This window comes from Aegilops tauschii, chromosome 2, assembly GCF_002575655.3.
Source record: "Aegilops tauschii subsp. strangulata cultivar AL8/78 chromosome 2, Aet v6.0, whole genome shotgun sequence".
NCBI lineage: Eukaryota > Viridiplantae > Streptophyta > Magnoliopsida > Poales > Poaceae > Aegilops > Aegilops tauschii.
The window spans coordinates 398851337-398866188 of NC_053036.3; the positions used below are offsets into that span (position 1 = coordinate 398851337).

The following is a 14852-nucleotide window of genomic DNA, read 5'->3' on the forward strand; positions in this document are numbered from 1 at the left end:
CTAGGAAACTTAACCATCTTCGATTAACGAGCTAGTCAAGTAGAGGCACACTAGTGACACTATGTTTGTCTATGTATTCACACATGTATTATGTTTCCGGTTAATACAATTCTAGCATGAATAATAAACATTTATCATGATATAAGGAAATAAATAATAACTTTATTATTGCCTCCAGGGCATATTTCCTTCAGGACTTGCAACTGGGACAAAAAAAGATTCAGCCCTAGTTGCGAGTCGAGGATGGACTTGCAATTGAGACAAACAATGTCGGGCCCGAGTTGCAAGTCGAAGATGGACTTGCAACTGGGACAGAAAAAAATGGGCCCCGGTTGTGAGACGACGTTAGACTTGCAACTAAGACAAAAAAAGGATGGGCCCTAGTTGTGAGTCGTGGGTGGACTTGCAGCTGAGACAAAAAAAAAGGTTGGGCCTCAGTTGCGAGTCGAGGATTGACTTGCAATTGGGATAAAAACAAACTATGGGCCGAATTTCGTGTCGATGGTGGACTTGCAACTAGGACTACATAAAATTACGATACCGGTTGTGAGTCGATGATGGACTTGCAATTGAGACGACTATAAATTATCAGCCTTAGTTGCGAGTCGAGGATGGAGTTGCAACTGCGACGAAAAATAAACTATAGTCTTGGTTGAACTTCGATGACTTTTGACTCTGGTTTAAGGAAGGTTTTCAAGAAAAAAAACCTACACAGAAACGGGCCCAGATGAAAAGGAAAAATAGAACAAAGAAACTAAAAAAAACACATAGACGTGCTATGCACAAAACAAAAACGAGACAAGTCAAAGAAAAGAAAAAAACAATTAAAAAAGTTGAAAAGATGCACATGGTGAGCGGCGCGGGCCTATGGGCCCACAACACCATGCCTTCTACAATTGTTTTGGGGGAATCATAGTTGAAAAGTCGAAAGTATGCTTAAAATGCAATCTAAAAACTAAAAGCAAAACTGCTGGTAAAAAAAGAGGGAATGGGAGTAGTAGTAAGTAAAGAGTGGCAAACAGGAATGAGAAAAAACGTGCTCGCTCTACCATTCAATTCTCCTGGCATACCACTGGAGAAGAAACAAAACAAAAGAAGCATATCTCTCTACACAGACCGGGCCCAAACACAGACAAAGACCAGGCCTAGACGGAAACAAAAAGAGCAGCCCAGACTCAGCCGAAAACAACGACACGCTGCACATGCACGAAAACAGTGGAACACCTAGTGAAAATTCATTCAACTAAAAAAAACTAGAAAAAAATCATCTAAAAAAACTAGCGATCACAACAACAACAAAAAACTAGCTATCGCATCTAGATCTAACGGTTGTGGACTTAGATGTGAAATGTGAAATAGCAAAATGAAAAAAAAAAGAACCATTCGCAAAAAAATAATTGAAAAAGATAATGCAACGATAGCCTGCCTTGCTTGCAAGGCAAGGTACATGCTCGTGCCATACCAGAATGCTTCCCTTTTTTCCTCTCAATCTCTCTTCCAAAGCACATTCGTTGCATCCATACACGTGTATGTACAATCTCATGACAAACATGATGGCCTGCACTGCAGCCAACGATCCTTGCAGCTGACACAAAGATCGGAGAGAGCAAACCGACCAAAAGCCCAAAAGGTTTCCACAGGCACAAAATCTGATTTAATACTAGCACCAAAGCTGTTGAGGAGTTTGTGCATAAAGTTCTTGGCATTTGCCACGCCTGATGCCTCTCACAAAAAAGAAAAGAAGGAAAAGCAACTAGCGGCGAGAGACACTACTAGCAAGCAATGACCGCACCTGCTGCTGGAGTCAATAGAGGCAGCATCATGGTGCCTTGCCTGTCACTGTTCCCCTTTTCCGTTCATCGGTTCATGTCCGGGGTCGCCCTACCCGCCGCTGGCGTGTGGGCCGACGCGAGCTCCGGTGGTCAGGTCAGCAGTAGGTGCCACCGGAGTCGCTGTGGAAAGGAGGATCCCGGCGATCCTGCTGCAAGAACCAATACCAGCATGTGACAGCAACAAACGAGGCGCCACCCCACTGACGTGTGGACAGCCAGCCAGTGCGTTTGGAAGCAGCTGCATCTCCTTGGTCGTGAATGAATACTAAGATTCAGATTTCAGAGCCTTGTCGGCATCATTTGTTCAGAGATCGCCATGGATAGCATGTTGCTACTACCGACAAGGTGTTGCGGTCCAAGTTACAGCAGGTGCATATGAGAAGACGTGTGAAGCAAAAAGAGAGAACATGTACTGACAAGGAGAGGATTGTTTTGTTACACAAAGATCACAGGCTGACAAAATGAAATCCACTCGACTGCTGATCAGGGAATCAGCCCTTTTTACAATAAATATATCAGATTGATTATTCCATGATCCAATGAAGAAGCACCTTCATGAGAAATAACAATACAGCAAGAAAATGTTGTATGGCCTGCTGATTTACTTCTCAATGTGACTTGCGGAGATTGGGGAACAGCCCATGGATATGCTCCGGCATCAGATCGTGCCTGGTGAGAATCCCAACTATAGGAAATCTCTGCACCAAAACAAGAAAGAAAAAATTGTTAACACCCTATAATTGGCAAACAAAAAAGTGCAATAGAATATTTAAGGATCTGGGGCATGTATGGATATTATTATGGAGATAGAGAGGCCTCACCCCTGGGGTCTTTGGCACAACCAGCAGGTGTCTTAGCCCTAGTGCCCTGAACAGGACTGCAGCCTTTGCAAGCGACATTGTTTCGACCACCGTGTACGGTGAAGTGTTTGTGATTGGATGGAGATCCACATACATCTCCATTTCTTCCTCGGTGAAATCTAGGTCCTCGATTTTCATACCTTTCCCGGAACCAGGCTTGGCGAAGTCAAACGCACCAAATCTTCTAAGCACAAAGCTACCACTTGTTTTCACCTTCTCCTTCATGAAGTTCCTCCCACTCAGAAGAACCAACACATGTGACCTAAGCACCAGCCCAACCAGCTCCGGAGCTTCTGATACAGGCGGCTCGTCGACCACCGGGAACCCGTTGTGGCCCGTGATCCTTAACGCATGAACGATGTTGCCCACCTTCTCAACACCCGAAAAGGAGATGAGTGGCCCAGACACAACATCACTAGCTACCAAGTGCCTCATGTACGGTTCAGCATGAGCCTCCATGAATGGCAAGCCTTTCATCACCACGATCTGGTCATACACACCTTTGTTGAAGCAATCGGCTATGGTCTTCGATATCAGGAGGACGAGCATGACCAAGGGGAGCATGTGGAGCTCATTTGTGAGCTCCAGAAGGATCACGCAGACCGACACGGTCATTCTCATTGTTCCACCAAGGAAAGATGCGGCACCCAGCAGTGCAAAGAGGCCAGGATCGATATCAGACATGGGACCGAGAAGTGTCCCAACGATGCGCCCATATGTTGCCCCGGCAAGTATTACCGGGATAAAGAGACCAGATGGGACAGCAATACCATACGTCACGAGACCAAGGCAGTAGATAGCAATGAAGAAGACGAAAAGGCTAGACATGTGGAACTCATTTTCGGTACCACGGCTGAAGAGATTGCGGATGGCATCGTCATTTGTGTTGAAGAAGAGTGATGCAAGACCATTGTAGTGACCAGGCGGGCACTGGAAGCTCTTAAAATTTCCAGAGCGGCCAATGGTGGGGCATTCCTCCATTGAACCAACAGGGCACGGAGAGCACGCAGCAAGCCAAGGGAGCCCATAGGAGCACGCCGAAGTGATGATCGATATTGTGATGGTGAGAAGAATCTTGGATGGAGCGCCTCTCCTGCATGGATGCATGATAATGTAAATGAGGTTTTTTGTTTTCAAATTGAGAGATAAAAATTGGCAAAAGTACACACTTACTCATTGATAATACTGTAGACACGAAGAATCCTATCCAAGAGAAAGTTGAAAAGGCCTCCGAAGACGCCACCAATTACTCCAAGAATTATAATCGCGATGAGATCTTGGGTACCATATGATGGGACGTTCGAGCTAAGATCAAACATAATCAACCCTCCTTGCCCAAAGAGACCACATTTTCCTTTACGACAGAACTCAATCAGGGCCCTCAACACTACAGCAACAACAGCAGTTGTGAAGAATGTTCTCCACAGAAGAGCACTTCGCCACCTGAATAAACAAAAGCAGAACCTTATAGTCATGGGAAAAGCTAAAAAGAAACACAAGAAAAGGAACACGTTCACGTAACAATCATATTAACCATGCACGGATGTGAAACAGGAGTACATTCGTATTCCCTCCATCCGAAAATAAGTGCCGCTGATTTAGTACAAAGTTGTACTAACTTTGTACCAAATCAGAGACACTTATTTTGGGACGGAGGGAGTATTATTTAACTACCTATTCCACATTCAATAGGACACATAAGGTTTACAAACCCATCCGATCAATACCTTCTTCCACATTCAAAATATATGGAAAATTATAGATGTGAATAAGATTTTAAATTTTCTTTATCTGAAATGTTATTTCACCTGAAGACCAACTCGAATTCAATAAATCAATAAATATAATATTTTGCCGCTATATGTCTAATTAATTAGACAATTTTCTTGAATAAGTGTAAAATTGATGTTTCATTAGATAAGCTCAAATTGCAAACTAGTAGTTATGCAGATATCCAATTCGACCAAATCGAGTAGAAGTTCAAATCAAGTTTCCATTCGCCTTTTCATATGGATCAAATATCATTTGACCACTATCCAGTTTGTTTTCACCCCTAGACCCATGTACTTCTTCCACGTAGAGGTTTATCCATTTTCAACTAATTGCATTATCAGCATACCAACTTGTGGTCTGTACCATTTTAATGTCAGGTTTAGGTTGTGGAAGTTAGTAAATTATTACATACCCAGTGCCAGTGTCGATGGACAATGAAGTTTTTTTATTATTATTATTCAATTTGTAGTTTCAAAGTGGTAACTAGAAACACGGTTATAAAAAAGTTAGAGCACATCTGACAAGATTGTCATCTACATGAAGGTACGGATGAACAGCTTGAGAAGGGAAAGAGGTGCTACCATGATGCTGCTTCCTCGAGAGCAAAGAGTACACCACCAACAGGTGCGCGAAATGCGGCTGCCACTCCAGCTGCTGCACCACATGTAATCAAATCTCGTCTATCTCTATCATTTTTGAAATATTTCAGCCAATTCCATGTGAGATGGTACTTGCGTGATCCCCCCTGACCAAGCAAGTTGGCAATGCATGCCCCAGTATGCACCATGGGACCTTCTTTCCCAAGTACAAATCCACCTGAAACTCCAAGTATTGAACCAAATATCTGCAGCATAATTGAAGAAAGTCATGAGAACAACATAGTTTGACTCTGTATACAATTAGAAACAACTGTTTGTATTGGTCCAATTATTTGCCAGCTGGTTATACTCCATCACTTTATTCTGAAGTTATCAACCATATGCGTTGCAACTGAATCTTTTTTCTCTCCAGAGTTCCACAAATGACAAGCTCTGGAAAGTAGTGGGTTGCCTTTGGCATCACAAATCTGAAGAAATCTCAACAATGATAACATAGGAATTTTCTGAAGTTTCCGACAAAACTAAAACGGAAATAAAATAATGATGAGTGTCCTCATGTAACAGATGTATTGTCCGGAATGGCCTACAGGCTACAGCCATAAGAGAAAGGATGATGCAGAGTTTCAACTATAGATTAATTTTCCAAGTTATTTTATTTCTGTAGCAGATAGGATTTTGCTTATTATATGAAGGACTGTAAGCGAAGGGGAGCCTTGGCGCATTGGTAAAGCTGCTGCCTTGTGACCATGAGGTCACGGGTCCAAGTCCTGGAAACAGCCTCTTGCAGAAATGTAGGGAAAGGCTGCGTACTAAAGACCCGAAGTGGCTGGACCCTTCCCCGGACCCTGCGCAAGCGGGAGCTAACATGCACCGGGCTGCTCCTTTATATGGACTGTAAGCAACAGTTTAGGCAAATCAGCACAGCTGGAAAGAAATCATGGATGGTACCATACAATCTCTGACTGCTCGCCGAAAATTCTGAAACCTAATACCTCCGAAGACAAACTTACTTGTTTGAGATTTCAAAACGTCATTATTTCCTTTCCTATACTACCTAGCAACACTGAAAAGGTGCCATAGGTTCTGTGACAGGCATGCAAATCATTTCAGAGGTAAGGATGCAAATTCCAGCAATGATCCAAGTAATCTAAATACCAATATAAGCTAGCATATTTTTTTACCATAAAGCAGGTATTACTCAAAACGTAATAAAAGCATGAATCTGAGTTAAATCTTACCTTGACAAAGAGTGTGCTGGGAGCTAAAATAGAGTAAGCGTCAACTCCATTAAGATATGCTTTAACTTCAGGGATGCCAGACCCAGCAGCAGCTGGTGCTATGTAAGCGCATAGTGCTGCAGCAGTGGCTCCTAGGACTAGATTGCAGCCTCCATATGCCAAAAATGCTGTGAAGTACCTGCACTGGAAGCAGCACGCAATCGACAACTTCACATTACTCCATTGCTGCAAACCAAACAGTATGGGGAAACAACATACTAATGTATTTAAACTACACCTTATGGTAAAACAGCAAAAGCACCGGAGTGAAGCTTTACCTCTTCTGGAGCATAAGATCACCTGTGAGCACCAATTTGAATCCAGCAATATTCTCGACTGCAAGGTTGTTGAAGAAGCCAACAAGCCCAGTCAACAAGCCAATAAGAAGAACCAATGCCCATTTCAGGACAACATACTGAAATATCTGATTCTTCTTTCTCGATCGCCAGTCTTGCTTGAAAAGATCATTCTCCACAATTCTGAAACACACCGCACAGAGTTTTCAGAGCGCGAGTAATGAAACACGCCAAGTAGGTATACGGTATTACCATGTGCATTTTTGCACACCACGTTATTTTTTTCCCTGCAGAATTCAATCATCGAACTTATGCAACAGCCCTTTTTTTTACATTCTTGTTATCTTATATAGTTTTGCACATTGCAGTCAGTGAATAAACATCTAAATTCATGAAAACTTTGATAACATAAACAAATTACTGCTTGTTTGTGTAAATGGACTACAACTCCCCATTTTACCCCCTTTTCCCTTTCTTCAATGATAGCTTTGTGGTTTGTGCAATCGGCTCGACACTTAATGAGTGTTACTCGAAGTAGTACGTTCCTAGGATTGCATTCGAAAGAAAAATCCTGGCGTTGGACAGGTAAAGAACCTTATAATAATCCTAGATGACAGTATCCGCGTTCTTTAAAATAAAAAGTAGAGAGTTTAAAAAAAGTACAGTTCTGTATATACAAGACAAAAAGGATCACGCTTTCGGAAGGATAACGTATTCCCCTTGGAAATTGAGCAGCAGATGCCGACGAACTTTCTCGTTTCCAAGTCAAACATTAAATTAAAATCAGTGGAGACGGGGAGGGGGGGAGAGGGGCGCTTACTCGTAGTCGAGGCTCTCGATGGCGAAGACGTTGGCGCCGACGATGGCGATCTGGGAGGTGGTGTTCATTGTGCGCTTCCGCAGCAGCGGCTCGCGCGGGCCGTCGTCGTCGTACCGCAGCAGGGCGTCGGACGAGGCGTACCTCCCCGCGCCGCGCCACCCGCCGCCGTCCATGCTCTCTATGTCGTAGTTGAAGCTGCCCTCCCGCTCCGGCAGCGGCGACGGCGACGGCGGCGGGGGCGGGTGCTGGTTGGAGTTGGAATGCGGCGCGTGGTCGCCGTCCATTCTTGCTTCCTGGCCGTCCGCGCTGTTGCTGCTTGCTGACGCTTGCCTCCTCTTCCCTCCTTGGGTCCCTGCGCTTTATGGGAGGCGCGTGAGCGACAGAAATGGTAGTGAGTGAAAGCGCGAAACAATAAATAATAGGAAGGGCACGGGAGATTAAATCAGGCACAAATCGTATCAGTGGCGCTTCTTCCATCTACAGCATGTGAAAAAATCTGGGAAAAAAAATCTTAGATCCGTCTGGAACACACGTGTTCCACGTGACTTTGACAGAAACTCAACGGCGAATCCTTCGGGTTTTTTCTGGTGGGAATTTATTTCTTTTCTTTTGTTTTGTTGCGAGAAGAACAAGAACATTTCCGAAACTGATGGAGCAGGAAACGGAAGAGCCATCGCGCTGGCGAACCAGCGAGGGCCAGCGGACAAGCGCTGCGCATTTTATGGGCGGCCCTGCACGCGCACGCCGGCCTACGGAAATTTGGCCGGCCACGGCCAGCGAGCGACGCTGCTGTCGCGGCGACCCGACGAAAATGGCGGGGGAGCCGTTCACGTGCGTGCGCCACATGATTTCTCCCGACCTACTCGTACCCCGGCCGCTCCCCACCTAATTATCAGGTGCTCTCTGCCAGGTACTAAACGGAAAAGAAGAGAAAATATGTGAAGCTGACGATGCCCACCGGTAGGGAAGAAAACAACGGGCGCTGGTGGGCCCGCCTAGCTTGCCGGTGATATCCGGTGCAGGCGAGAGAGGTACTGTTCAGATAAAGACGCCGGCTGTCTGTCTCTTGTATGGGTCTGGACTGGTTTCGCGCCAAACCGAAATCAAGCCAACCGGAGAGGAGGTATACTCCTAGTTATTATGGCGACATGGGTTGAGATCACTGTTCACTGCCATTACAACGTCACGCACGTACGAGTCCATCTTAGCCATCCCCTAACAGAAGCAAAAGCCATTTTCTACGTCCCGTGTTAGCACAAAAGAGATGGAGTCCCATTCTTGCACGCCTGTCGATCTCTATTTAAATTAAAGAGTCCTAAAAACAAGGTCAAATTGGCAGCCATACACACCAACTAGTACTCCTAGCGGCCTCCCAACTACTGCACGTGTAAAGGCAGTGCATTCCCGCTTCGACGGGACGAATCGGGCTCGAGATCTTTCTTTCCAACGCCCACAAGAGAAGAATAGGGTTCGAGTCCACACGTCGCGGCCAGCTTTGCCGCCCACTCACGGCTCATCTCATCATTGTTAACTCGATCCTCCAGTTACCTTTCCGGATCGATCAATCAGCGGACCGTTTCGTTCATCTTCATCTTTATCCTTCCCACATGTGGACAAGAGGACAAGAATAGTCGCTCAAAAGAGAGTTAGGAGTAATCGCATCCTACTGTCTCTTTTTAATACTTCTACGAACTCAGCTAATCCATTGCTCGGTACAGTACATGTTATGACAAGGTTCGATCAAATAAGCAGGCCAACAGAATGCTACAAAAAGGGCACTACTGTAACTTGCAGAACGTCCGTGCTGCAATGTGTAGTAGAGCCAGCAGCAGAACGAGTGCTACATGGTCTAACACTTACTTCCTCCGTTCCATAATATAAGAACGTTTTTGACACTTTGAGACAGGGGGAGTATGATCTAAGGGTTCTAAACCGTGATGTCTGATATATCTCCTGGGGAGAGAAAACGAGACCATGTAGTTTTCTTTTTTGTTCAGATTTTGTGCTCCATATGCTTTCCTATCACAATTTGACGTCACGCCAAGGCCATGAACGGGTGTGGCTGCCACGTCGGGACCGAGCCTGGCCTTGTGTTTGTTTGCCGTTATTTCTGTTGTTGGGAGAAATTAAGCGGTACTAGTAGTTCTTAGTGGACGTACGTAGAACACTTGTAGCCACACCCATCGCCATAGCTAATTCAAAAGACTACCAGCATCTATTCCTTCCATCCGGGAATACTTGTCGGAGAAAGGAGTACATAGCATACTGCTCTTCCGAGAATCAATGAGCATGGTCCCGGCATGAACATGCTTGCTCCATCATTATCCACCACCCATGTCCTAACTCCGAAGTAACGGCAAGTTTGGACGGGAAACGAGAAGGAAGGGAATGCAAATTAACGAGCAGCGCAACATGGCTCAAGATGAAGCTCAAGATTACCTGATTGGACCCGGCGCCCCTTCACCGCGAAGAATCGCCTGCTCTGCTGCTCTCGTGATCAAGGGCAGGGCAGCCTCCTCCCCTGCTTCTGCTTCTCCTGTGGGAAACGATGGCGGAGACGGAAGAGTACGAGACCCGCAACCAGAAGGCGCAGGGCGTACGGAAGCCCGTGGAGGGAGGGAGGGAGGGAGAAGAAGGCGGGACAAGTCACAAGTCAGGTGGCGGTATAAAAGAAAGAGACGCTAGAGACGATGGCGAGATCCAGAGCCGCGCCCATTGGCTGCCGCGCCGTTTCCCTCGCTTAAAATATATACTTACATCAAATGGCAGATCGTATATTGTTTTTTCAAGAAAAAAAATAAGACAGATTGGATACCTTCCCTTCCGATGCACTCGATCGCGGCTTTACCCGGGGTCGGCTCATCGGTGTTCCCAATCATGGCGCGGACGTGGGATCTGCTGCTGCGCTGCTCGGGAACGTGTCCCTCGTGGCGCCGGCGGGGCCCGCGGCCAGCACGGACGCGTGGGACGACTGATCCCCCGGTGGATGGCTGCGATCGACTGCACCGGCGCCCTGACCTGTCTGTGGTCTCTTTCGCTGTTTCTCGTCGGTGCTGTTCCTTCTTTTCTGACTTCATAATTACGTGTCTATCTGCAGTACTTTTCCTTCCGACCTACGAGTAGATTGGTCGGCTTGATCAGTTCTGAGATACGACTGTGCTTGCCGACCACCCGGTAACGGGGCATCATCGTCATAGGTACGTCGTGCATCACGGGGCGGCCTCGTTGATAATTAACCCGATGGGATGGGTTGCATGCATCACGGGGCGGCCCTTTTGTCAAATTAAGGATTGATAGGGACGACTCTTCTGTGGCAAGAGATAAAGATTCAAAGAAAGCAGCCAGAGGGATCTCCAAGGTCAGAGAAACGATGTGAATTTGCCTGACCTACGAGGTAATCCCAGAGGCACCGTTCGCCGTAATGTCATATCATTATCCCAGGCAGACACCAGGGAAACTTGCATGTGTCTTTAGATCAATTTCGCCATATTTTTTTAATACATTATAGACGCAGATGCTCATACGTATGCTAGGTAGTTTTTTTTTTTTTTGAGAATCACGGGAGCTCCCCCACCTGAATATATTGCTTAAAACGGCTGAAGAAACAGCAGAGGCACAGTGCATCGTGCAGAGAGGTAGGAACGCCACGAGAAGACATCCTCCTTATCACCCGTATCAACAAGACGGTGTGACCAGAGATCCAAGTCTGATACTAGGTTTCTAATTGTTATTACAGAACATTGATCAACATTTCTAAAGAGCATGTCATTTCGCGCGGCCCAAATGCTGGAGAGTAGCGAGAGCAGGACGAAGGGCCATGCGTTCTTGGGCAGGTGTTGAGGTAGTGGAACGTCCCAAAGTTCATTAAGGTCATCATCCTGTGGCAGAACACCAACTTGATGCCAAATTCTGTTGGCGAGGGGGCATGTGATGAAGAGGTGAATGGAGTCTTCCGGTAGCGTAGCACATCGTGCGCATAAGTCCGAGGAGATTATATTCTTGTGGGCAAGATTCAGGGCGGTGCTTAGGCGATCTTTGAAGAGAAGCCAAGCGAAGATCTTTGTCTTGCGAGGAGCCTTGGTGTTCCAGATGAGGGGAGCAATGAGGTCCGTTTCTGGCCTTGCCATAATGGTGTCGTAAGCCTGCTTGGTGGAGAAGTCATGACCCTGTAGGAGGAACCGTTGATCTTCCTCCGACGAAGGCACGAGGTCCTGCAAAACAGCCAAAAGCGAGACCAGCTCTGTTTCTGCTGTGAGAGAGAGACGATTACGGACGTTTGTTTCGATATCGAAACGCAAGATGTTAGCCACTTTTACCAGCTGTAGTGTTGAGTGTGAGAAGAGGTGTGGGTAGGTGGTAGCTAGGGGTTTTGGGGTGAGCCAGGTGTCTAACCAGAAGTAAGTATGCGTTCCACTGTTTGTTAAAACAAAGGAAATTGACTGTAAGGTTGGGATTTGTTGAGAAATCGTGCGGCGTAGAAAGGAGGTTTGGGGGCCCGAGGAGACTAGGGCAGTGGGGTGTTGCAGCTCTAGCCAGTCTAACCAGGGTGATTATGTGGATGAGAGAGCTTTGACAGCAAACTTCATTAGGAGACAATTATTTTGAACCTGTAGATTTTTCAGCCCTAAATCATCGAATTTTTTTGGCGTACAAACGTTTTTCCACGCAATCAGGCATTTTGCGCCCGAGCAGGCATCCTCACCAGCCCAAAAAAAAGGATCTTCTCAGGGAATCAATGATTTTTAGGGTTTTTTTGGGGATGCGAAAGACAGACATAAAGTATGTAAGGATGGAGTCAAGGACGACCGAGATGAGGATGAGTCGATCGCCCCTGTCCAGGATCTTGGCATGCCAACCAGTGAGAAGTTTTCGGGATCGTTCAATCAACGGGGCGAAGGCATTGGATGGAGGCTTGGTCGGAGCGAGGGGGAGTCCAAGGTAGGTTTGAGGAAGGGGGGCGCGTGCAGTCCATGGCGAGGGCAGTGCTGGCAGCTAGGTTTTCATTTGCGTGCAGGGTTGCTAGGGTGGTTTTGGAGAAGTTTATGGTGAGGCCAGTAGCCTGAGCAAAATTCTGAAGGATTTTTTTGAGTGTGGCAGCGGCGGCGGGGGAGGCGGCTGCGATGATCAATGTATCGTCGGCGTATTGGAGAATGGTGGGGGGCAGGTGGGTATAGATGGGGTGGTGGAGATCGGGATCGGGGTTTTGGAGGATAAGTTGCTGGAGCAGATTGACGACAATTAAGAAGAGGTAGGGGGAGGCCGGATCTCCCTGGCGCAGGCCATTCTTACATGGAATCCAGCGACCTGGAATGCCGTTTAGGAGGATGGCAGTCTTGCCAGTATGGAGAATGTTTTGAATCCAACTACGAAAAGTTTGGGAGAAACCACGGACAGCCAGAATTTTTTCTAGGGCGTTCCAAGCAACCGAATCGAAGGCCTTCCTGAAGTGAAGTTTGAAGATCATGGTTGGGCGTTTGCGAGAGTGACAAGAGCTGATAAGATCTGCTGCAAAGACATAGTTTTCAGCAATGTTCCTACCGGTAATGAAACCAGTCTGATTACCATGGACAAGATGAGGGATGAAGGGTTTGAGGCGCGAAGTTAGGACCTTGGCAACAGCTTTGACCGGGCAGTTTTGCAAGGATATTGGTCTGAAGGCGTTAGGTGATGTTGTGGAGGCAGATTTTGGAAGGAGAGCAGTGTGGGCACGGTTTAGGCGCTCCGTGTCTGCCACACCTTGATGAAATTGTGCAAAAAAGGAGAGTATTTCCTGTTTGATAGAGGGCCAGAAGGTTTTACAGAAGGATGGGCCGAAACCATCGGGGCCAGGGCTTGCTTGTGGGTTCATTTGGAAAAAGGCCAATTTGATCTCATCTTCGGTGAATTGCGCGTCAAGGGCATGAAGACCAGGTACAGGGTGAGGATAGATCGACGCGAGATCAAAAGGCCAAGTCGTGGAGACAGTAGAGCCGATGAGCGTGACAAAAAATTCTCGCAGGATGTCTCAGCTTTTTGGTGATGCGAGGTAAAAACCGAGCCATCTCGAGTGAGGGAGAAGATTTTGTTTTTTCGAAGCCGTTGTGAGGCAGACATGTGGAAGAACTTAGAGTTTTCACCGCCATGAATTGCTCGGGACACTTTGGCACGCCATTTCCAGTAAGACATTTTTTCTAGAATGGTGCTTTTTAGGAGAGAAACGATGATCTTACGTGTGAGTTGTTCTGGTGGGGAGAGAGGCCTAGATTCTTCTACGTGGTCGAGGGCAGAGATGGCAATTTTGCAGCAAGATTCACGGAGGGGGCGGGAATGCGCGAGCGAGCCCATTTTTTGAGCGCGGCCCGAGTATGTTTGAGCAGTGTGGCAAGGGAGGCGGCAGAATTGGGCGGTGAAGTGGGCCGATGTGAGGCCCAAACCGAGGAGATTATATCTCGGCAGGGTTGCAATTTGGCCCAATCAGGTTCAAATTTAAAGAAGTTTGAGCGCGGGATTGTTGTGGTGACATGGATGATGAGGGGGACGTGATCATACGTGAAACGCGTGAGGGATGTGAGGGAGGAGTTGGGAAAGGCATCAACCCAAGCTAAGTTGAAGAAGGCGCGGTCGATGCGTTCTAGGGTGGGTGTGGTTCTATTGTTAGTCCAAGTGAATTGGCGGTCTAGAAGTGGTAACTCGATGAGGGCAAGCTCATCAATAGTTTGGTTGAAGGCGTTGGCCTCTGTCTGTCTAAACGCATCATTGTTTTTGTCCGAGGGGAAACGGAGGAGGTTGAAGTCACCGACGAGTAGCCAGGGCGAGTCATCTGGTTGGGCGATAGCTAACAGTTCATCAAGGAATTGTTGCTTGAGAGCGCGTGAGGAGGGGGCGTAAATGTTAGTGATGGCTACGTTACGGTCAGTTGTCGTTGAGCGCAAGATCGGGGTTGAGGAGAAAGAGAGGTGTGAGAAGGAGATCACCTGAAACAAGGCGGGGTTAACGACGGAGATGGTGCCGCCCGCAGTGCCTACAGCTGGTAAGGAGAATACTTGATCAAGCTGACGAGGCATGAATGATCTTAGCTTCGGATCAGGTAGCGTGTCAAGTTTGGACTCTTGTACTAGGGCGGTATGCGGATTGATTGAGATTAGTTCAGAGAGGACGTCAGAGCATTTGTCCTGGTCACCAAGGCCACGTACATTCCACGAACATATAGAGAAAGTTGCATTACTCATGAGAAAGATGCGTACACCAGAGTTTTAAGACCGAACTACAACAGTTACACGGTAGCAAAAGGTACACCGCATCGGTAGAACAGTACATGATCGGGCGATCACACGCGAGGGGCCAGAAGTATAGTGACACAACTAGCGCAAGTAGGGCGTGTGCAACTGGCGGCGGCGTCGAGGCACACCCCGCCGT

General features: G+C 47.0%; 1 protein-coding gene across 1 annotated transcript; it reads right to left on the minus strand.

The window, feature by feature from the left end:
- Positions 1 to 2220: 2220 nt before the first annotated feature.
- Positions 2221 to 10278, minus strand: LOC109739919 (chloride channel protein CLC-c). The gene is made up of 8 exons (XM_020298985.4): positions 9897 to 10278; positions 7458 to 7809; positions 6620 to 6820; positions 6303 to 6480; positions 5047 to 5309; positions 3866 to 4135; positions 2654 to 3785; positions 2221 to 2530 (listed from the first exon to the last, which is right to left on the minus strand). The coding sequence occupies exons 2-8, from the start codon at positions 7739 to 7741 to the stop codon at positions 2441 to 2443; spliced, it is 2418 nt and encodes an 805-aa protein (XP_020154574.1). The 5' UTR covers positions 7742 to 7809; positions 9897 to 10278; the 3' UTR covers positions 2221 to 2440.
- Positions 10279 to 14852: the final 4574 nt, after the last annotated feature.